Here is a 22,817-nt window from a genome sequence, read left to right as displayed (position 1 = left end):
CAAGATATGGCCTTCCAAAGTTGGACTGCAAAACTGAAAAGCCCAATGGAGAGGGGTTTAAAAATTTTCAAAAAATGCTGATGTAGCGCTGACGTCAGCAAACCACTGTGTTAAATTTGACGGCCGTATGACCGTCACGAAAACTTCGCTGCCTGGCTGACTGGGCGTCCGTACTGTACGGACGGATGACTCGGCCTGCTGACTGTGCAGTCCGTACTGTACGGAAATGATGACTGTGCAGGCTGATGTGTGCGTCCGTACTGCTGACTGTGCGTACGGTGATCTGCGTGGCGTACGGATGTGTTTATCCACGGGCCAGTGGCCGCCTGCCACGTGGCGGGCGTGGTCCACCTGTCTCTGTCCGCGTGTCCGGGTGACGTGGCTGCCGGAGAGGTCTTCGCCGGAGTCTGAAGCCGGCGGTCACAGTGTCACCGGAAGCTGGAGGCCGCAGGCGCCGGAGTCCGGGGAGGAGGCGGAGCTGGCCGGGAGCGGGCGCCGAGGAGGCGCTGCAGCAGAGCCGGGACGTGCACGGGAGGCGAAGCCCGAAGGGAGCTGCGGAGGCGGGCGAGTGGGGAGGTGACGCCGGGGACAAGCGCTGCTCGGGCGGCGAGCTGGAGGCCGCGGTACGAGGGAGGCGCGGTGGACGATGCAGACGTCGGGCGGAGTACCTGCGCGCACAGACCTGCAGGTACCTGCAAACAGGAGGTACGGCGAGCACGGGGGGGGGGTCTGCGGACCCCCCAAAAACCAATATTTGTTTTTTTTTGCTTTTCAATTTTTTTTTGATTTTTTTTTGATTTTTTTTTTTTGATTTTCAAAACAATATTCAGAAAAACAAAAAATATATTTTTTTTGAAAAAAATATATAAAAATTCGAAAATCCGTACAATATAGCCAAATTGGGGAAAAAAATTTTCCTCACCAAAATAGGTCGACTTTATAGTCAAAATTTATGGAAATGGCCTCCCGGATTCAACGGTGATGTCCAAATCGCTGTATGATGCCTCCAAAAAATGAAGATCCCCAAATCCGAAAATAGAAGCCTTCCACGATGTCTCCAAAAACTGATCAACGAAGCCCCAATAGCTCTGATACCATGTTGGATTTTGCCAAGATCAAGGGCACAATGAAAAGCATAAAAGAGACAATAGAATGACAAGAACAAACTGTATTCTCATCAATATAAAAATGATCAACTGGATTAACCAATACAATGAATAGAGGCCTGCTTATATAGGCAAGGCCATGTGGATGTATGAGCACACAAATATGACAAGTGGCTCAATGAGAAACAAGGGTAGGTAGGAAATAGGTGTGGGTAGGTAGGAGAAATAATATAATATTCCACATGAGGTGGATCACCCACCGAAGGTGGAATTATCACTCCACAATAAGTGGATATGATAGTGTAATAACAAGATCAACACCATAAGAGGTGGAATTTCTCCTACACACACTATCCCAATGAGGCACAAACACCCAAGTGTCTCATATCCAAACTACTATGAAATGCATTATCCTAAGTAAACTTAAGTAAGTGTAATAATATCCATGATGAATAATTATTTACACCAACACTTTCCCATGTAATAAATAAGATACATTACAAGCAAAAATACACATAGGCTGAGCCCACTCGATATAGAACATAATTTCATAAGTGAGAAAAACCAAACAAAAGAAACTTCCATTCCTCAAAAAGAACTGCCAATTGAGGAAGCAGAGAAAAAGCATGAGAGCACCACCCACTACCATTAAACTGGAGAAGTTACACGCCAGCCATGAACACCACCTGAGGCATCATCACGAGAGAAACAAACCACCCAAATTCCTTTAGAACAAGCCGCAAAATCTTTATCAGGCACCTGCTAGTTGCAGAAATTGACACCATAAACGGCCTTTGCTCTGTAAGCAGGCTGAACAGATCACCATCCAGTGAGAGAATGGTGTGTGCACTAGTGATCTCCAAGGAGTCTTTAGCATGAGTAACCCAAAATATTTTAACCACCTTGCACAAAACTGCATAGAAGGCCTGAATTTCTTTAACTGATGAGAAATTGAGAGGAATTCCTTATCAAAGGTTTTTAATTAATTCTTTGGTACCGGCTTTAGAGAAGTCTTACGTGCTGACAAAGACATCCCAATTAGATTTTAATGAATAGAGGAGGACACTTTTGAAAGCAATAAGCCAGACATCTAATTTCTAATGTCGTCATTTATGTTGTGTACTGAAATCACTACTCACACTTCTTGAGGTATCAATCCACTTCAAGGGTAGGGAAAGGTTGTTATTGAGGGATGAATATATTTAGTCAGCAACAAAGAGTGAGTGAGGACAGACCAATAGTTGAGAGTTGATATTCTCTTCTTCACTTTGGATTCAGCTAGACCTATAAGGGTATTCCTAGAGGTATCCTTAACAAGACTGAGGACAATTGAAAATAGATAAATTGCAGACATAGTAGTAGTATCTAGTGTATGCTTGGTCCCAAAAGTTGTCACTAGACCAAAGACTAATGTATTGCACATATAACCTCTATTAAGCCGATGAATACATGCAAAACATGATTCTCTTAAGGATAAAAACTCTTGATGCTCATTGGAGATGTTTCCGTGGGATTAATACTAAATCATGAAATGCATGCTAATTTGCTAATTAACTTCTTACTCCTAAATATTTTGTTAAAGATGTTTTTTTTTCATTTTAAGTGCATGGAGGATTGTTTCTTCAAAGATCAGTGCCTTGTATTGGGTTACAGAGTCGTAGTTTACTAGAAGAAACACCATATAGAGATAACAAAAGATATATGATATCAACAACTAAATATGCTTAATGGTCCCTCTTTAAACTCCAGAAATCCATATACAATGTCAAAATGTTGCGACATTCATCAAATCTATATCATAAACACACTAACAAATATGGGGAGATAAAACCCCCAGGCTAGAATTATGTCATAATTCATCACTTTGGAGTTTTTCTAATATCTACAAATGATCAAGGAGACATTTAGTTATACATATCTGCTACAAACGAGCTACTTCGCTAAGATTCACAAACTATGCTACACAACAGGCAACTAGACTTGCTGTAATTGAGACCCTAAACTTTTCTCAGTGCTTGTAGTCATGTGGAAATGGGGAAATAATTGATTGTTGTTCTGTCAATTGAATTCATATTTATAGCACCTTGTGTGGTTGTTGAGTTGCTTGCGGGAATTTGGCTGAGAACTAGATGCCATTAATGTGTTGTGTGAAACCAACTCGAATCTGGCAAAAATTGCTGAAATGGCAACTTGGATTTGGCATGGGATTACCTCTATTTGTAACTTCAACCCTTGTATTCATGGTGTCACGGTGAAGACTTGAGTCTTGGCAAAAACTCAGCAAATAAAATGAATTACATGGTTTGTAAATATAATTAAATAATTCACAGAAAGTATAGGTTGTTAGATAGTGATTTTAAAATATGATCATAGTAGCACTATTCAAAATTAGGATTCACTTTGTAAACCAGAAATATAAATGCAATTCAATTACTTGGTATTCAATTGGGAAATTCAGGAATATAAAAACAGGGAAAATGCTGTTTTTTGTTATTTTGAGCAAAATAAAGAGGAAAATTGCCTCTTTTCCATCTGGTGAGGCCAAAGCATTTTTTAAGTTTTCCTTTCAGAACTAGAACAGGGTTCTGTGGGCTGTGTCCCTTGCAGGATTTTGAGGCAGCTAAATCAAGGGCTTCAAAGCCATAGGGACCTTCATGGTGCATGCTATTTTCATAATTTTATCATCTGTAACCAACTGTTGATGAATTGATGCAATGTTGTCAAAAAGTGGAAGGTAGAAAGAGTGTAAATAAGAAACTGATAAAAAATGAGGGTTTTAATTTTTTTTTCATTTTTGTGCCTGTGGCCTGAATTTTTTGCTGCCAGGCAAGTTTCTGGATTGAGTCACCAAATACTCTTTGTCCATTTACACGTGAGCGATGTGAGTTTATAGATGAGTAACTTGCCAAGACTATGTGACTTGTGAGTGCTTGGAAGTAGGCAAGTTACTTGCTGAGTTTTGATGCATTGGTTTAAGCATAGGCTATTCTGCTTAGACTTCTGATCCTATTCAACTATTTTGATTTTTTATGTTGTTCCCAAATGTTTGAGTCTTGGAATCATTCAGAGTTGACTCATTTAACATGGAAGTTATCTCACATGTGTCCTTTCTGACATCGGCTTGGTTTGATATTGGAAGCACTTTCACCTGCAAAAGATAATAAGCATGACCAAAAATTTCACAAGATTAGGGGTCTACTGTCAATAAATAAAAAATTGCACCAGATATGAGTTCCTTGTATATAAATTTCCTTTCCTGTTTATTAATCATTCCTTTCCAACCCACTGCAAAACTAGTGTAATCAAACAAAGTTTTTGTTCACATTGTAATCTTTAGTATGTGTAGAAAGCATTAATTTTATGCAAGAACTGGGTAGTACTATAAGAATAATGCTCCCCTTTCAAGAAAATTCCAGCAATGTTTAGGAAGTTAAATGCAGTTTGAACACAACATCAACATAAACTTTTGATGCTTCGCCATCTTGGAATGTCTACTAATTTTCCCCCCTCTTTGGATGTTGAAGAGTGCACAATTTTATGTGTTAAGTACAACATTTCTATTTGTAATTGTCTAAATGTGCCACAATCCATAAATATTCTTAAAAACGTAATTTGAAACCAACCATGGTCTTATGTGAAAGGGAAGGCTATTTTCAAGGGGTTTGAAGGGCCCAACCAAGCACATATCAACATGGGAAAAAATATTGAAGCAATAGCTATCAGCACCTGTCAGTCTTGATTATATATGGATCTGTTGATGTTGACAATCAGAGATGAACAAATTTTTCTGTGACACTTCGCTAAATTTTGGAGCATTGGAGTCATTTGTGCATTGCTGAACACGAATGCTATGTAACTTGTTCTCTTCTTTACTTTGAAGTTTGCACAATAAATATTGATCTCTCCATATTCTTATCATGTGCATATCAAAGGAGGGCACCATATTGACTATTATTAGATTTACATGTAAACTTGGTGATGAATTCTGCTTTCTGCAAAGATACCACCACCCTTCCTCTTGGATTCTCCTTCACGGTTGTTGACTTGACCTATAAATCTCAGGAAAAGATGTCAAGAAAAAGTCAGAGAACCTTGTAAAGATTTAAATTTTTGTGGAGAGATGTCTTGGTGAAGTGTGGGAGAGGCAAATCTCTATGGAGTGAAATGCATGGGCTGGTAGTTGGGGGGAGGCAAAGTCAATGTCAGGAAAACATGTCAAGAAAATCTTAAGAGGAAACTAATGTATGGATTCAATCTTTGTGGAGAGAACCATGTAATTGAAATATCTGTGAAGAAGTATGAGTCATATGCAGCTAACTTCCAAAAAGAATTGTATGTGTTTCATTCTCATAATTGCCATTGCTTTGAAATTAAACTTCACCAATTTTATGTTGTTTACATCCAAAATGTCATGTTTAAACAATGATCCAACACCAATACTATGAATGATATGCCTTGACCAAGTGTAATAGTGGTGGCATTGAGGGTGCTTGCATATCAGTTAATGCTTTGTATTGGTGCTTGTGCTTCTCTACATAACTATTGGGGTTATCAATTTTTCTCAGGAAAGATTGAATCTGCCGAAGTGCTTGTGAACCTTGTGTAGGTTCTAGCATTAATAACATCGAGGTTTTCATTATTGTATCAGTTTGGGCACTCAGGATTGAATATCTTGATATTGCTGCCATTAATTGGGGTTGAATTGAATCGAGAGAAACATGCAGTATCATTAAAAGTGTCGGTTATTGTTGTCACTAACATGCCCAAACTCCAGGGGGTCATGTCTGAAGTTTGCGCAAAAGTATGCATTTAGCTTTTCTATTTTTCTTGAGGGCCTTGGTCATGGATTGGATTTTGATTGGTAGTTCTCCTTTATACAAAAAAGATTTGCCCAAGGCTTTGTTTCATAGGTTGGATCTAGGCTTTTAACTATAATAAGAGCTTCCTTTAATAACTAAGTCTTGTGTTCATATTGCTCAAGTGTTTTAAAACATTATGCCCTTGCTCTACTGAAATTTCAATTGCCACTTTGAATGAGGTTTTTTAAATCATTGACTTAGTAGAAGATCTTACAGCTCATAAGGTCTTCTACTCACAAAATGGGACCTACGGCTGCTCTTTTATTATTAATGTTGAAAGCCCCCCTTTCACCATTGATTAAATCTTGATTAATGATTTTTCACTCATTTTTAAAGTAAATGCTTAAAGCTTCGCCCAAAAATCCTTGAATCTGTCCTCAGCATTCAAAGATTACATCTAACGGTTGAAAAGATAATTTTGTTCCAACATGCACCTTACTATAAAGGCTTTTCCTTCAGCTCTTGATAAACCATTGACTTGCAATCTATCCAATGGCTAAAAAAGCTTTTGTGGTACTGTTGTCATTTTATGACACCCTTGGTTCTCATCAGTGAGAACCGATCAGAAATATGTTCTATGGACCAGCGTTGCCTTAGTTGATCAAAGAGAAAACAATGGAATCATGAAGTGTGAAGTGTTGTCTTGCCAGAACTCCGGAACCCCCAAGCTCTGAAGTTCCTAAGTCTTCTCTTCCTCAACCCTAGAACTTTGGAACCCCTAGGTTCCCAAGTTCCTAAGTCTTCTCTTCTTCAACCCCAGAACTCCGGAACCCCCAGGTTCCCAAGTTCCTAATTCTTCTCTTCCTCAACCCTGGAACTTCGGAACCCCTAGGTTCCCAAGTTCCTAGTTCTTCTACCCTGGAACTCCGGAACCCCCAGGTTCCCAAGTTCCTTTTTCCTCAACCTCGGAACTTCGGAACCTCAAGGTTCCCAGGTTCCCAAGTCTTCCCAACTTCGGTGACCCAGGTCTCCGAAGTCTCCCCAACTTCGGAGACCCAGGTCTCCAAAGTTCCTAAGTCTTCTCTTCCTCAACCTCGGAACTCCGGAACCCTGGAGTTCCCAGGTTCCCAAGTCTTCCCAACTTCGGTGACCCAGGTCTCTGAAGTTTCCTTAACTTCGGTGACCCAGGTCTTCGAAGTTCCTCCAACTTTGGCGACCCAGGTCTCTGAAGTCTTCCAAACTACTTCTGGCTTGCAACACTTTCGGGTGGCGTGATCAACACTCAAGGCTTTAAATGCTCTGACAACTTTGATGACTTATGCACCTTCTTTTGTGGAGCCACAGGGGTGCATTTAATGTTTTTGGCAGGATTTCCATCAAGGGAGGTACGAGGCCATGCTTGTTGTGGTGACTTATGTCATGTCTGCATACTCTGACTTTGGAAGGTCAGTCAATCCACCCTTCTCAGAATTGCCTTTTGTGGGTATGGCTAGGTTGCTTGCATGTACAAGTCAAGTCCATGCACTTCCTTGTACTCCCAGACTGACATACAGGGGTCATGATCACTCTTGTAACCATTTTTCTATATAAAGGCTGTTAAGCCTCATTGTAAAGGGTTCTCTCCCTGCTGGTTTGAGCTATTCTATGCTCTTTCACTTCTCTTATATTTATCTTGCATTTATGCAACTGTAAGTTTGGCCATTGGCCTTATAATGAATTGAAATCACCATTCTTGCCTTCCTTCAAACTTATGCATGTTGTGTATGTTTCCTTACCTTCATCATAGGTGTATGTTTTGTGGCTCTTCTCTCATATATGTTGTGTTAACTTATTTCTGAGTGTGACTTGTGGGAAACCTTCTCCCCTCTTGGCATTCGGCGAATTCTAACCTCCATACACGCATTGGGATCACTCATACAATTGAAGTTTGTGCATCTCCTGGGTATTTCAATTGATTCTTCGTGTCATTTTGGGTAGGGAGAGGAACAATCTCTTCTTGGTGCATCACTTCCTTTTATTTCAAGCAATTCTCTCTCCCCTTTACCTGTGCAAGTTGATAGGATAGGCTTAGGAGTAAGTTTTGAAGTGTTGAGTTGGTTCGACACCTGCACCGGATTGAGAAGGAAGCCGGCCTTCTTTGGAGACTCAACCCCCTTGCGCAAGGTCCCACACTTCGGGGTTGTTTCCATGTTTCACAAGGTTGCTGAGTTGATAGCTCAGCAAGGGTGCGAGCTTTTGTGATAACAGGTACCAAAATAAATTCATGTTTTGTTATTACCCTTCAAAGTTGAAAAGTGTTTTCTTTATGAATCAAATTTAGATTTGACTGCAATTTTCTTTTGGCTTATATTAAAGATTATGCCTCAAAGCAAGCCTTGATGCACACACAGCTTTTTACATCCTTTAGTGGACCCAGTGAACAACCCAGATTTGTCTTCAACCCCTCAAAGCCCCAAAACTGCAACCTTTTCTGAAAACCCTTGAAATACTTTAATGGCCGTTGACCTAGCCCATAATCAATTGTCAAGAGGCTTTGCCACTTCTATTTCAAAATTCACAGCTCCAGTCTAAAGTGCATAAAAAGCTCTAGCATTGCTTTGCCATATGCTACTTTCAAATGTTGTGGCCAAATGCTTTAGAAATCAAAGACCTTTCGAATTGAAAGCATAAATGACATCGCAGAATCTTTGAGTATTCTTCTTAACTGACCCAACTCTTTTTGTCTTTTGTGATCTATTTCTCAATGCTGCAAACATTGAAGGTCTTTCCAAAACGGAAATATTGCTCCTAGTTATAATTATAAGTTTTTCCAGGATTAGCTATATGATGAGCAAGAGAAATTAAAAGGAGCTAAAATATGGCCATTGGGATTTCAAATGGAGATCGATTTGTTTTCCAGTTGCAGCCATAAAAGGCAATAGATCCTTTATCACAGAAACTAGAAATTGTGTAAATTATCAGTTAGCTAACAGAAAATGCAATTTGACTTGAATGAGTTGCTGCGATTGGTGCTACTTACTATTTGATAACAATAAGTGCTTTATATGAGAAAAAGATCAGAAAATCTTTAAAAGGCCAAGGAAGAGATAAATTTAAAGAATGAATGGATTCTTCTCTTGAGTAGAAAAACAATATGATGAGATGAATGGTCTTGTAAAAAGATAGATAATCTTGCCAATGTGCTCTTCCATTTGACCAAGCTCTTGTTGACACTTTAGATACCAATCTTATTATCGGGGCTTGTCTTCCTTCTCGTTAATGTATGATTTATTAGGATTCAGAAATCAGTATATTACAGCACTTTGACTTGGTCTCTTTAGCTGGGAAAAAATGTATGAAGAAACACAGAGAAGACAGCTCACTTAATCACCAAAATCTTCATAACTGTATCTTCAATTTATGTATGGGATTCAAATTAAGAATATACCTCTCATGAAAAGAATATTAAGTTTCAAATGTCATATCTCTCATGAAATGAATGCAAAGTGCCATTTCAACTCTTAAAACAACAGAAAATGAGCTTGAATGTTGTATTTTGTCATTAAAATTTGACAAGGGCTGATTTGTTTTACAGCATATGAGTTGTTCTAGCAACTGACTGAGGACCGAAGGTCTTAATTCATTTGAATTATTATTCCCATGTGAAAATGTCATGTCATAAAATGAAATTTAGAACATTTCTTAGCACAACCTCATAATTTATTCACATTTTCCCTACTTAATATGGCATCTGGACCAAGGTGCATATCTTGTAGGTGTTCATAACTTTATGGACATTGGATAATATAGGATTCGGGATTTCTCTCCGTAAACTATAACATAGATACTCTAAACTCTACCGCACCTGCCTATGTAACTGAAAAACATAGCTATTGAAGTTAAAATACCTGTCCATCTTTTATAGTTGTATGAAATAGCTCTTAGTTTTTAGTTTTACCATATTTTGATAAACCCAGCTTAATTTGTCTATATCCAATTGCAAGTGGCATCTTAACTGGTTGTTCTTTGCTGTCATATCATTAAGTTTTGTAATTTGTGGGCCTTACTATGCTTTCTTTTTTATTTTTACTTGAAATGGCTTCTGTGATGTGACATTGAGCTGGCCATTTGCTTTTTTTTTTCTCATCAAATGTTGGAAAGTTGATTGACCATTGCTTTTACATTTTAATTGTTTTTGGAAAGTCTTTGGGTATTTGATATTCTAGAAGTTTGCAGGTATTCTTGTGAAGTGCATGTTGGAGTTATGGGGGCAGGGTTATTCTTATGAAGAATTAAAAACATTGGTGCAAACTTTTCCAGAGGAGCACAAGTTACCATACCTGGGTGCAGAAAGCACTTTCAGGATTGTAGTTGACACTTTTGGAAAGGTTCTCAGCTCAGATGAACAAAGAGAACGAATTGAAAGCTTCAGCTACATTCCTTTTAAGGTGCGTGAGTTTGATTTGTGTAAAGATTTCGGGTGAATTAGGATCATTCAGTTAAGGAAAATTTGAATTTCATAGCTTTCTACTTTAGGCTATAGTGCTCCTGAGTATATCTTGTAATCAGTTTTAGTGGTTGAATAAGATCTAAATCAGAGGTACAAATACCTGAGGCTTCTCAATTTTTTAATGGTAAACATGGTGGGATGCATATTTTCATAAAATAATTATTCAATTTGCTATTTGATAGTGGTGGATGTGAAACCCACGGTAAGGGAGAGGACATTATTAAAAGAATCATAAATTATTTTTATAGGTGTGACAATTAGCTGTGTTTATGGGTATGTGGGTTTGTCAGAAATGTTATTATATCTGTCATGTAGCATGCAGCTAATGACATTACTTCGGAGTTGTGCAGATATTTTTCCATGGGAATAAAGTTTTTTGTTCAAATGTGAGATACTTGGTTGTTTTACAATGGTCACCCTGCACTGCTATGCATAAGTCCAACATCTTGATGAACATAAGATGTTTGAAGGGATATAGAGTGTCACATTTTTCAGTTTTTGTGAGCTTATCACAATTGTTTTAATTATTTGGTCATTCAGTATACAGCTGATGGTATTATGTTGGAGTTGTGCTATGGAAAGGCATGATCTTTGTTCTTCCATATAGTTACCCATATAAATAAAGTTAAATATTCAATAATAAGATATGTGGTTGTTTTACGATTGTTGCCCTGTAGTGCTATACATAAGTCCACCTTCTTGATCCACGATATTGTATTCTATCAACTATCATCAATAGAGATGATGCTTCCACTATGCTTTAAAACCGATCTCCAGCATACATCTTGTTCGATGGATAAACTTATGCAACAACTGGGAAAGCCAATCCAAACAAGCAAAGCAGGAAAATGGCTTGAAAGCACAAAAGTTGCCATGTGATGATATAGAGTCTAGACATTAGATGTTCCATCTAAACATATTAAATGCAGAGAATGCCCTTTATAAATGCAGATGACTTACATGGTGCTTTTTTTTAAGGAGAGTTGCACAAAAATGTGCCTAAGCTGGTAAATATATGAACTAAAATTATGATCTTTTCTGTGGCCATTTTAAAGATATCTAGTTAGGCATTAAGCTTTTGTGCATGACAAAATCCAGAACATCAGAATTCAAGATGTTTGTATTAATTCAGCTGTCAATGTTAGTCAATTTTTTGATATACAGATAATTGTTTATGTAAATAAAGTTGAACATGCAAAAAATACTTGGTTGTTTCACAATGGTCATCTTGTAGTAGTATGTATAAGTCCTGCTGTGATGTTTTTACACATCACCCCATTGCAAATGGGGACCCCCACTTTTTGCTTTCTTTGCTTTCTAGGTTAGTTGTCTTAGTCTAGTCGTCTAGCCTGGCAGTAGTTTTAGAGCTATTAACTTCTCGCTTGAGAGGGGATACAATGCAATTTCTAGGTCATGTCAAGGCATGAATTCCATGATGGAGGTCTGGGAATAATCCTCAAGCAAATCTGTATCTCAACAGAGGATGATAAGGGATAGGTGGGGGATGGGTGAAAGAATGAAACTAGGAGTATCAGTTGCCCAAGGATAAAATCTTCACCAAAGGGGCAAAATCAGCTTACCAAGCCAATGGCTAAGTGACGAGGAAGTGAAGAGAACATCATATAGGAGGTGAAATGCATGGATCAGCTAAGTGCTTAAAGGCAGACATGATTTGGAGAGGTCGAAGTGAGTACCTTCCTTGCCATGCTAAATACCCGGCACCTTCCTCACACCCTAAAAACCCCGATTATATGCTTGACTACTCCCAACCCATGGCATATGCTTGACTACTCAAGATCCCCGAAATATACCTACCACTTCTAAATCTCCGAAGTATGCCTTTCATCCCAAAATCTCCAACCGCATGCTCGAGGCCTCCAAATCCATGACATAGCAAGTTGACTTGAAAATTTGAGAACAAAGTGTGGTGAAGGAAGGTGAAAATGTTTTAAGGAAGAAGTTTAGATGAAGAAGTCCTCAAAAGAGGAAGGTAAAATGACAATGAAAGATGCACATCCTTCATCACCTTCTTCCCATGGCACATGTTTCCCATGCCTTTCTCCCCATGACATATTCTTGGCAATATCCCTCATGCTTTCCATCCCACTGCACATTGCCTTCCTTATCCCCTTTCATCCCACGACACATCACATGCTTTACACTTCAAAAACTCCAATCCATCCTAAGGAGCATGATTGACCCCCTCCATTTCACTGCACCTTCCTTGCATCTCCTAATCCACGGCCACTCCATCACCCATCCTTCCCCACGGCAACCCTTATACCTTCCAACCCACGACACATTCCTCATCCTCCAAAATCTCCGATCCTTCCTAAGGAATATGCCTCTCCACTCTAAACCCATGGCATATGCCTAGCACCCCTAAATCTGCGACAAGGCATGAAGGTAAGATGTGGCACCAAGGTGGATAAAGAAAGCTGACCTTTGAGTGAGACGTGTCATTCAAACATAACTGTTGAGATTTAAATTCAAATGAATAAAATAAAACATTGCAAGAGTCAAGTTGGCTTTATACATTGGAGTTTGAACTTTGCAAATCATTAAATAAAAATTGAAAGATCAAGTCGACCCTATGAGGAATATGAAGGACCAAAGGACACATCCCTTCAAGATCAGCACCTATATTGGATGGTTGATCATTTCATTTGATCAACCATCATTAAAAAACGATTTGTCTCTGTTACTCAGCAGTCTTCTCCTTCATTGAAAGGCGAATTTACCTTCAGTTAACAGTGAATTATATCTACCCCAAACAAGCAAAATCAGAGCAGTGTTCACAGCGAATCGTAGGTGCAGGTTTTAAAAGTGATTTTTACCAAGTTGTGAAGCAAATTAAGGGCTGATTCAACATCAAGGAGTGGCAAATTCATCAGCAGACTGAGTTTTAGAGCCTGTGTTGAAGTAGCAGATCTGATTCAAGACGTTTTCCAGATCTGAAAACCTTTTCAGACTTGAATGGATTTTGGAATCATGATTTATGGTGTATTAAGAAGATGAGGGATTAAGTATTGCTGTACTTCCATGATTCCTAATTTGCTGTGTTTCCTCTTTCAGGTTTTATGATTCAACAAATGAATGAGGCGTGGAAGGATGGAAAGACATCACAACTTCAATATTGCAATAACAACATGAAGGACTCATCAATCCAAGACAAGGACAAGTAATTCAATTCCAAAGCAAATTAAGAGGAGTGGAGGTCAGATCTGAGCATGTTTGAGGAACAGAATCAGACTTGAAGAGGCAAATCAGGTCATGCAAGGGAAACTCAACATAAGCACTTCAAGGACATGAAAGGGAAATTCATCAATAGCATGTAGAATTTTGCAAGATGAAGAAAGTGCAGCTACAGCAAAGACAACATCAGAATCTAGCACTGATAGAGGACTTAACAAATACAAGGAAGAGATCAAGATGTCATAGCATGAACGATACTCCAACATGAAGATTTCCAAAACAAGGAGAAATTTCACAACAAATTCCAAGAGATCGAATCATGCAAGAGGAAGGAGTGGCAAGGAACATGATAGTGTTCAAGGTATTCGAGTTCAAGACACTAATCTACAACAGAGGAAGATATTTCACAATTTTGAATTTCCTCTGGAAATCCAAGAATCATTTAGTACAAGGGAGTAATCCAAGAAAGGGAATTTCAAGAGAGCAATGTAAGGACAAGTTCAAGACATCATAAAGGAGTTTCCACACAAGAGAAACAAAATGCAAATGTGATTAAGGCAGGAGATAGTTCCAGAAGAGTTAATCAAATTTAGAAAAGATTGATCCCCAAGGATGATGCAATTTGGGAATATTTCCTACCTTCATCTCATTCATGATTGAGCTTGGAAATGTCGAGTATCAAGATATATGCCTCAATCACCTACATTTGTGATGAGTTACAAGGAACAAGCTGAAGTGGCGCCTAGTCATCACATACCCAATCACATCATTCCAAGTCAAGGCGTCCAGATTCAATGCACTTGACTCATCCAACGAGGAGGATAACTACCACATGTGGGCACAAAGTTCGATGTACCTAACCTCATCATTCATTGGGTGACATTCAAGGAAGGACATGTGTCCTATTTATTGTAATTTTATCATTGGTCAAGTATTAATTGCTATGTAATGGGTGTAACAAGCCCTAATTAGGGTTTCTATCTTGTAATCTTGGCCATTGATGTGGATTTAATCCTAACCATTCAATTGTAATGAGAGCACTATAAAAGGCTCCACTTCCTCATTTGTAAAGGTTAATAGTTTAATAGCAGGTAGCAAGTAGGTAGCCATTAGGAGTAGAGTAGGAGGAGAAGGCAACAATTGTTGTCAAGCTTGTAAATAAACATCCTTTTTATTGAATTTATGGTGGAATGTGTTGTTTCTTCTACATATTGCATGGTTTCTTGTTGTATCCTCATGTTAGATGATATTGATTAGATGGATGAAAGCTATTGTGGATGATTAATGGTGAAATTCGCATGTTCATACTACTAGTATTTCTCTGATTGTGAAGTATCTTGCATGGTCAACTGAACTCTTTATAAGCTTAACTTCAATTGCTCCTCACCCATTGATATGCATCCCATTGATGTTGTCTATGTTGTTGGTGGTGATTTGAATCATATGCTTACCTTAGAAGATTGCACTAGCTTTGTGGAGTTGTTGCTTTGCATGTCAAAGCAAAGTCTGATAGAATTTCACTAAGTCATTAATAGTTTCTTACATTCCTAGGATTAGACTAGCTTTCTAAACCCTCTCTCTTTTGCCTTTTGTTTTAAAATTAAGTGAATTTCTACTTCCAGCAGTATTCAAACATTCAGGTTCAACGTAAGTCCCCCCTTGTGATTCCAGCAAAATCACATCACAATCACCGAGTCTATCCATGTATAAGGTCAAGAGCTGACTATCAGAACCTTGGATTCGTCTCGTTTCATTACATTGTTTAGCATCCGAGAAGTCTTTGTTCAAGAGAGGATAAGATACTTAGTATTTTATTCTGTGTTTGAAGGTGTCATAAAAAACACATCAACAAGTCCATTATGATCCATGATACATAACCTGTCCAGAATGATCATTAGATATAGATTGCTCACAGTAAATTTTAATGCCCTTATCGAGAATGTATCTTATGAGAAGGATAAACATATTCAATGACGAGGAGGCCCAATGCAAACAAGCTACACAAAAAGATGGTTTGAAAGCACCAAAGGTGTGACTGTGACTATATGGAACTAGAGGTTCCATGTGAACTTCTTGAGTGCAAATAACTCCCTTTTTGTACAAAAAAGAAAATGGAATTATATGACATTTTCCAGATGTGCGGATTATGAGATAAACAAACATGCACAACTCTGAAGTAGTGCCCATTTATTTGGATTAGACAAGCAAGACAATTGCAAGCTTGAGCATGTTACAGTTTAGGTGTTATCTCTAATTTTGTATTCTCCCAAAGATGCAACTTCTTGACCATTCCACTTTTAACCAGTGCCTTGTCTATCAAGTGGTTCCACGCATAGGTCGCTTCTTCATTTTCATCAAAGATTGAGAATCCCTCTAAAGGAAAAAATGTCTTACGAGCTTGCATGTTTAGTCAGTATCCTTGATGCAGTATTTGAAGATACAATTTTTGATTTACAATTTTATTTTGCTAGTATCTTTTTTCCATCAATTGGAATGTTGTTTCAATCACCTAACAAACTCTTATAAACAACCAAGAAATCCTCAAAGGATGAAATTGGACCTAAACTTTAGAAACATGCAAGCTGCATTTTGTATTCCCAATTCACAAGGATGGAGATGATTTACTTATACTTAATTTTTCCTCTATATAAGTACTCTAGCTCCAACCTTAATATAAAGAATGGTCTCAATGCCACCCTAAGACACATTTATTATTATCAATTGTATTGAGATTTGCATTTTGCCAATTGCAAGTTCGCTCTTGGGGAGGGGGGGTGAATCGGTATAACAACTAATTTTATCAATTTGACTTTATTAATCGCAATAGCATTATTCACTAACTTTCAACACTCGTGCACATAAGTACACAATAACACAATGTTTTACGTGGACACCCAAATGGGAGAAAACCACGACAAATCAATGCTTTTATATAATTCTTCTTTTACAATGTTTATATGTCTTCCTTATCATCTTAAGCGCTGCCTTTTAAATTGTCTTTGTTATTTACTAATAAACACAACCCTTTTTGTATTTTTCTAAGTGCTGCTTTATCACAACCTTTAATAATTGAAATCGTTGCACATCAATAATAGTGACCGCTGCATTATTAGTAGCTGCCTTTCTAATTTTTTTGTCTCATTCTTATTTTGTCTTTTCTGCTTTTGTCCTTTTCTGTTTTTGTCTTCTAGTGCCATCTTTTCATAAACTAATATGAATCAATGACTTCAACTTACTGTCTTTTGACCAACACAAACCTGAAATTCTTTGGAAATCGTATCTTCTGTATAATACTCTTTTTATTGATACATCGCTGCCTTTTGGTGATTATTATTTGTAAAGACAAATCACCATCTTTGCTGTATATTAATTACTGTTTTAGTAATCATCCTTTGATCTATGTAACTGCTGTCTTAACTTATCTCTGCTCTCATATATATCAAACTCAAAACAGATTTCACACATACTTCCTTATAAACAGATTATCTTTGTATATGATTCAATGTGAATGCCTTCTTCTTCTTCATATAGTCGGCTCTATCAGTTTTGTATGCACCATCAACTTCAGTTGTATTATGTTTGTCTTCATTCTGATTTTGTTGTTTCATTAAATCAATATAATCACTTGGTCACTGCCTTTTATGGTTCACTGTCTAAAATTTGTTCATTAGTAATGTTAGTCACTGCATTATTAATGTCTGTCACAGTCGCTGCAAATCAATGTCTTGCATACTTTGTTTAATCAGAGTCTTGATTACTAACCGCTGTATTAATCATCGTGTGTCTTGTCATCAGTATGTGTATTATCTATACAATCGATTGCTTGACCACAACATTTGTAGTTGGCATGAAGTCAAGCATATCAATCATGATTTCCTCATCTGTTCAAAGCATATCGATCATAGTTTCCTGCCATGATATTGATCATAATTTGAAAGTACTCTTGAACCCGGATGTTCACTGTTCAAGGTATATTGGAAGTCCTCAACATCTGCAGGTCTTACCTCTATACAAGTTTGTTTAGACATTAATGACAATATGTTCAATGATCTCCACTGAGCTCCTTTGACATCAATGACAACAATTTCAACATGAACAACCCCAAAATCATCATGTTTCTAGAGTGGGGGATGTCCCTGAGATGCGAAAATTTGGGGAGATGTCCACTTGGTGTGAATGGGGTATATTACTGAACTGGTTTCCCTATTAGGTCCCATTCACACTAGTTTATTTAAGTTTATATAGGGCATTCTTGTTTTATGTCTAGGTCAAATATAACACGTCATAATCTGTTGTTGTCCTATGTCTCACCTTGGCCTTATGACTGACAGGTTCTCATTGTAATAAAAAAATCAATCATATTCATGTACCCATTGTGCATTTGCATCATTTGATAGAATATAATTATTCTCTCATTTTGGGTCTCTCTTGTGCTTTCATTGAAGCTCCTAGATCTTGGGTGGCTATCTATTGTTAGCGTAACAGGTATATATGACATTATTTGATCATTAACTGCTCGCCAATTATGGTGTTGTTACTGCGGTCATAGTGTAATGTCCCATTTTTCGGCAGCAATGGAAATAATAAATAATTATTTAATTATTTATTATGCTGACTTAAATTATTGAAGGCAACTGATATTTAATTAATAATTATTAAAAATAGAGTGATTTTTGGTAAAAATAAAGTGATTTTGGTTAATATTAAAATATAAATAAAATCACTTGATGGCAAAAGTATTAAAATAATAATTAAATGACTTTAATTAAAGTCATTAATGAGCAACCGTCGGGAAATTGAAAAAATAAGGTTATAAAGGGAATCTTTGGGTTTGAGGATGGTATGGAATGATTTATATTTTTACATTAATATTTTTGAGGATCGCTCAGATTCATAAGTTCAGGATGGAGACTCAAAGGCACTATCTTCGGCAGTGAAACTATCTGCCCTAGCTGGACTTGGAGGAATCAATCAGATTTCTTAGTTGGATTCAATGAGTGGGTTGCAGAAATTGGTGAAGTCTTCACAAAAGACAAATTTCGGAGTATAATTGGTATGTTATTATGTATATTATTTTGTGGTGCTTCTTTTCAGAATATTGAAATCTAAGGGTTTTGGTGGTTGTCTTCATTCTGCATTAATGTTGGACAACCTCACTGGAAAAATACAGATGCTTCAAGAAATAATATTATTTTCCAGCGGTTGCTGTAATAAAAGTAATTGTGCTCTTTAATATAGTCTACGACTACGGAAATAAGAAATATTTCTCAAAAACCATATATTCCCATAGTCATCGGGTAAATCAAACATGTGGTTTATTATTCTATGTGCAATATTATATCTCATGGGATTTACAATATAGTGCAGTTAAGGTTGGAAATATTAATATGTATATTGGAGGCACTATTTGAGGAGGATTTATATTATTATGTGAAGTCATTCAATATTCTTTGCTAGGCGGCAGTGCCGTGAACATTTCTATTCACGTGGGATCGTGAGTTGTCAGTATCGGGATTTTGTTCTGAATGGGCAATGAAATATTATATTTTGTTGTGATTCACAGAAGATGTTATTAATGGACGACACTATTGATTTATATGCTTGGTGAAATCCACATATGTTGGAATAGTGAGTCTCATTGAGAAAAGATTATAAGGTGTAAGGGATAATGATTTTATAATCCAAGTGATTTTGGATTTTATATTGACGGAGGAGCGAACCAAATAAATATTTGTTTTGGGATGAAATGTTAATAGTGACAAATAGTATTATTGGAGCGGCTTAGTGGTTGAGAGTAAACATTTCAACCTATGCCTGGGCTTTCATCATGACTTCAACGTGGAGGGCAAGACCATGGATGGATGTGTGGCAGCTCAGTGATATCATGAGTCTACTTCATATTAAGGGACATGGCTATAGATAGACGAGAATTGTGAAAAATGAAGAGACTTCAATGATGTTGAGAAGACGAATGCCACTATTTTCTGGTATTCTAGTAGTTCCTAAAACATATCTTGGTGGATGTGTTTGTCATTGCCTCGATAAAGAAATAATATAAAACCTTAGAAAATTTTGTCTTATTTATAACACATCATAAATTTTAAATTCAAGGCAGCGATCAAGGCTTGACACTAGCAATCGCATAGATAGTAATTAATTAACTCAGCAATTGAGGCACTCTAGCAAATAAATAACAAACTAAAGATATATGATCACCACCCTTATTCTGGTCGAGACCCTTATTTTGGTCGGCACCATTATTCTGGTTGGCAATCCCAAATAAATAACATTAATATTAATTACTATATTAACAGGCCAATTGGGTTAATGGAAGAAACATTGCTTCAAGTTGAGGAGGCACCACTGTTGGGAGGGACATCACCATAAGCAAGGGAGGTGACCCTTCACCCCAATGGCTATATAGGCTGGATCTTCCTTGGAGAAAGGGGGGAATGATGGGCATAAGGAACATAAGATCTCTGATTCAGGATACATATATCGCTTCAGTACACTTGTAGTCCCTGACAACAGTCTGACAACTCAGCAACCATTGGTACATGGCATATTGGTGTTTAATGGATAACTCTTCACATAGTAATAAACCAATAATAGATGCATAATAACATATTTAATATGTAGTCATCCTTCTTGGTGACATGACTAGGCATCCCTTGTATCTAGTATATATATTTGATATAGATAAACAGTATGCATAAGTCCTCACATATTGGATATAGGCAAGAATGAAGAATATCTTATTTGCTGCAACCAATCATGAGAAGGTTAGTGAGGCAATACAAGGAGGGGAAATAGTTATGAGGTCCTCTTCTAAGCACACCACCTCATGGTGGATGATCAATGGTCCTATGAGGCCAAGGGGGTGCAAGGAGTGTCCAATTCCCTCAATACCCTCTGTGCTATTTTTATCTCTCATAGTCTTTGCTCTTCTTTGCCTGCCAAATCATCGCTACTCCATTTAAATAATACCTCTTTTTCACTGCTTTAGTTTTCATAACCGTTTTTGTTGTTATTTTCCCCTGCATTTTTTGTTGGTGCAACTGTCTTAGCGTACTCACCTACCTTTGTTGGTCAAGTGAGCAAAACAAAATTTGTTGAGGCTTTATGCTTGAAGGCATCTCCGCACGGTAGCTTTAACTGAAAGTGAGCAGAAAGCATTTGAATAGCTGTTGAAAGAGGAAGACTTTAATAGGATAAGGGTACCAGCCAATATGTCTTTTCATCTATAAAAGCTAGATGGCTGGCAAAAATTAATTTTGAAGAGTGCTTTATTATCCACATGGCCATTAGAGAAGAGAGGAGGATGTTGCTTACAGAGAAGATATAAATGCATTTTGATGACAATATACTTCAATGCATCCTAGCAATGGTAAAAAGAAGAATTACAGCTTGAATACCAATAAGTACACATTCCATTTTTTAGTAGTTTTCCTCCAATGGTTGTATTCAAGCATAGATACATGGTAGTTGATATTTGTGAATCCCAATACAGAAGGCAAAGGGAAGGATGAGGTTACACAAAGCGAACATGGAATTACTCTAGCTATCAACCAAAGCTTAGAAGTTAATTTTGGGAAACATGGACTGGCAACCTCTCTAAATCATCAGCAAGTTCTATAAGTTAATTTTGGGGAACATGGACTAGCTACCCCTCTTAATTGTCTGCAAGTTCTATACTTCAATCCAATTACAAAGTTGTGCATTGTCAGATGTTTGCAAAGGGAACACTAGAAAGTTTGGTGTGCAATTACTTTAATTACAAGCATTGGATGTCACTCTGTTTCTTTAATTTGCTAGACAATTACATGTCTCCAGTGGAAGCTTCAGAGTATGGTCTTAGTGATAGAGTGATTGATCAAGAGTTTGTTACCCTTTTATTGAAGATTGTAGTACTCTCTGGTGCTATTTTTGGGTAAGGACTAGCAATTGTCGGTTTGGAGGTTGGAGGCACTAGAGATTAGAGGAATTTCCATCTTCTCAAGTCAGCTTCTCACTTTGAGATGGTGCTTTGCATGAGAAACAGTTTTGCCTTTTCTTGCTTTCCTTCTTGATGTTGACAAATTTTAAGAATACATGTATTGTGAAGTTTGATATTTAGAGACAGGTAAGGGATTTGGTTTTGAACTCAATATGCATTGCTGCCCAAATAGTTCACAAGACTGTGATTGAGAATTATACCCTTACCAGGGTCAAAAGACAATTTGATGTAGCTGTATGTGTGTACAACTCAGTGTGGATTGTTGTCCAATAAATTGGTGTGTGTGATTCGGGAGTTTGAGGAAAAGAGAATTTGGGAATTTAGCTTGGAGCTACACCATTACGAGGGTCAAGAGGTAGCTTGATGGAGTTCCACTTGATTTAGGGTTTGTTTCTTCAAAGAAAATTCTTCTAAGGAATGTGTAATTATTTTGTCATGATAGCAAATTTTGTTTTGTAAGCCTTAAGGGGAGATCCCCTGGCAAGGTGATTTTTTGTGTTGTGTCGATGGCACTTTTGTGGGAACATCGTAATAAGGGGGGTAATGTTAGCGCAACAGGTATATATTACTTTGTTTGATCATCAACTGCTTGCTAGTTATGGTGTAGTTACTACAGTTATAGATCTGCCTCCATGTATCCTTTATAAATGTTGTTGCATATGAAATAACACACATCGAAAATTCACCTTTTTGCTTTTCATCTACATGGCCAAATTTTGCATGGTGTAAGAGCATTCTATCACAACTAGAGAAACGAAAATTGTGCAAAATCCCCTGGACTTGGCGAGTCCCGAGCTGAGTGAGTCTTGGCAAGTCCAAGGGGCTCGGACTTGGACTCGACCGAGCTTGGGGTCCAAATTCGCTTGGACTCAAACTCACCTAGAATCGCAGAGGCTGGGCGAGTCTCGACTCTGTTGTGACCATTTCACACATTGCCCCATTGCAAATGGGGACCCTTGCTTTTTTGCTTTTTAGGGTTTGTTTTTTTGGTCTTTTAGGGTTTTGTTAGTTGGCCTTTGCATTTTGAGTGTCGCCCAGGGGATCACATGGATAAGCAAGTCTGGCTCGAGTGATGTCCTGATCCTGAAATTTTGGCTAAGTCTGGAATGTCCTGAAATTTGACTAAGTCTGGAAACTGAAAAACCTCAAAAAACTAGATTTTGCAATATAACTCCTGGAGGTCTGAGGTCACTTATACTTAAATGTTATATTCCATAAAAATTATCCTGATA

General features: G+C 37.6%; 1 protein-coding gene across 1 annotated transcript in view; it reads left to right on the top strand.

Moving 5' to 3' along the window:
• Positions 1–22,817, top strand: part of LOC131054623 (uncharacterized) — a 93,111-nt gene that overhangs the window by 6,841 nt on the left and 63,453 nt on the right. The window contains exon 2 of the mRNA XM_057989171.2: positions 10,121–10,332. Coding sequence (XP_057845154.2) covers positions 10,121–10,332 — 212 coding nt within the window. The remainder of the gene's footprint in view (positions 1–10,120; positions 10,333–22,817) is intronic.

This window comes from Cryptomeria japonica, chromosome 5 (assembly GCF_030272615.1).
Source record: "Cryptomeria japonica chromosome 5, Sugi_1.0, whole genome shotgun sequence".
Lineage (NCBI taxonomy): Eukaryota > Viridiplantae > Streptophyta > Pinopsida > Cupressales > Cupressaceae > Cryptomeria > Cryptomeria japonica.
Note: the sequence above shows the minus strand (reverse complement) of the source record. Positions and strands in the feature narration are given on the sequence as shown.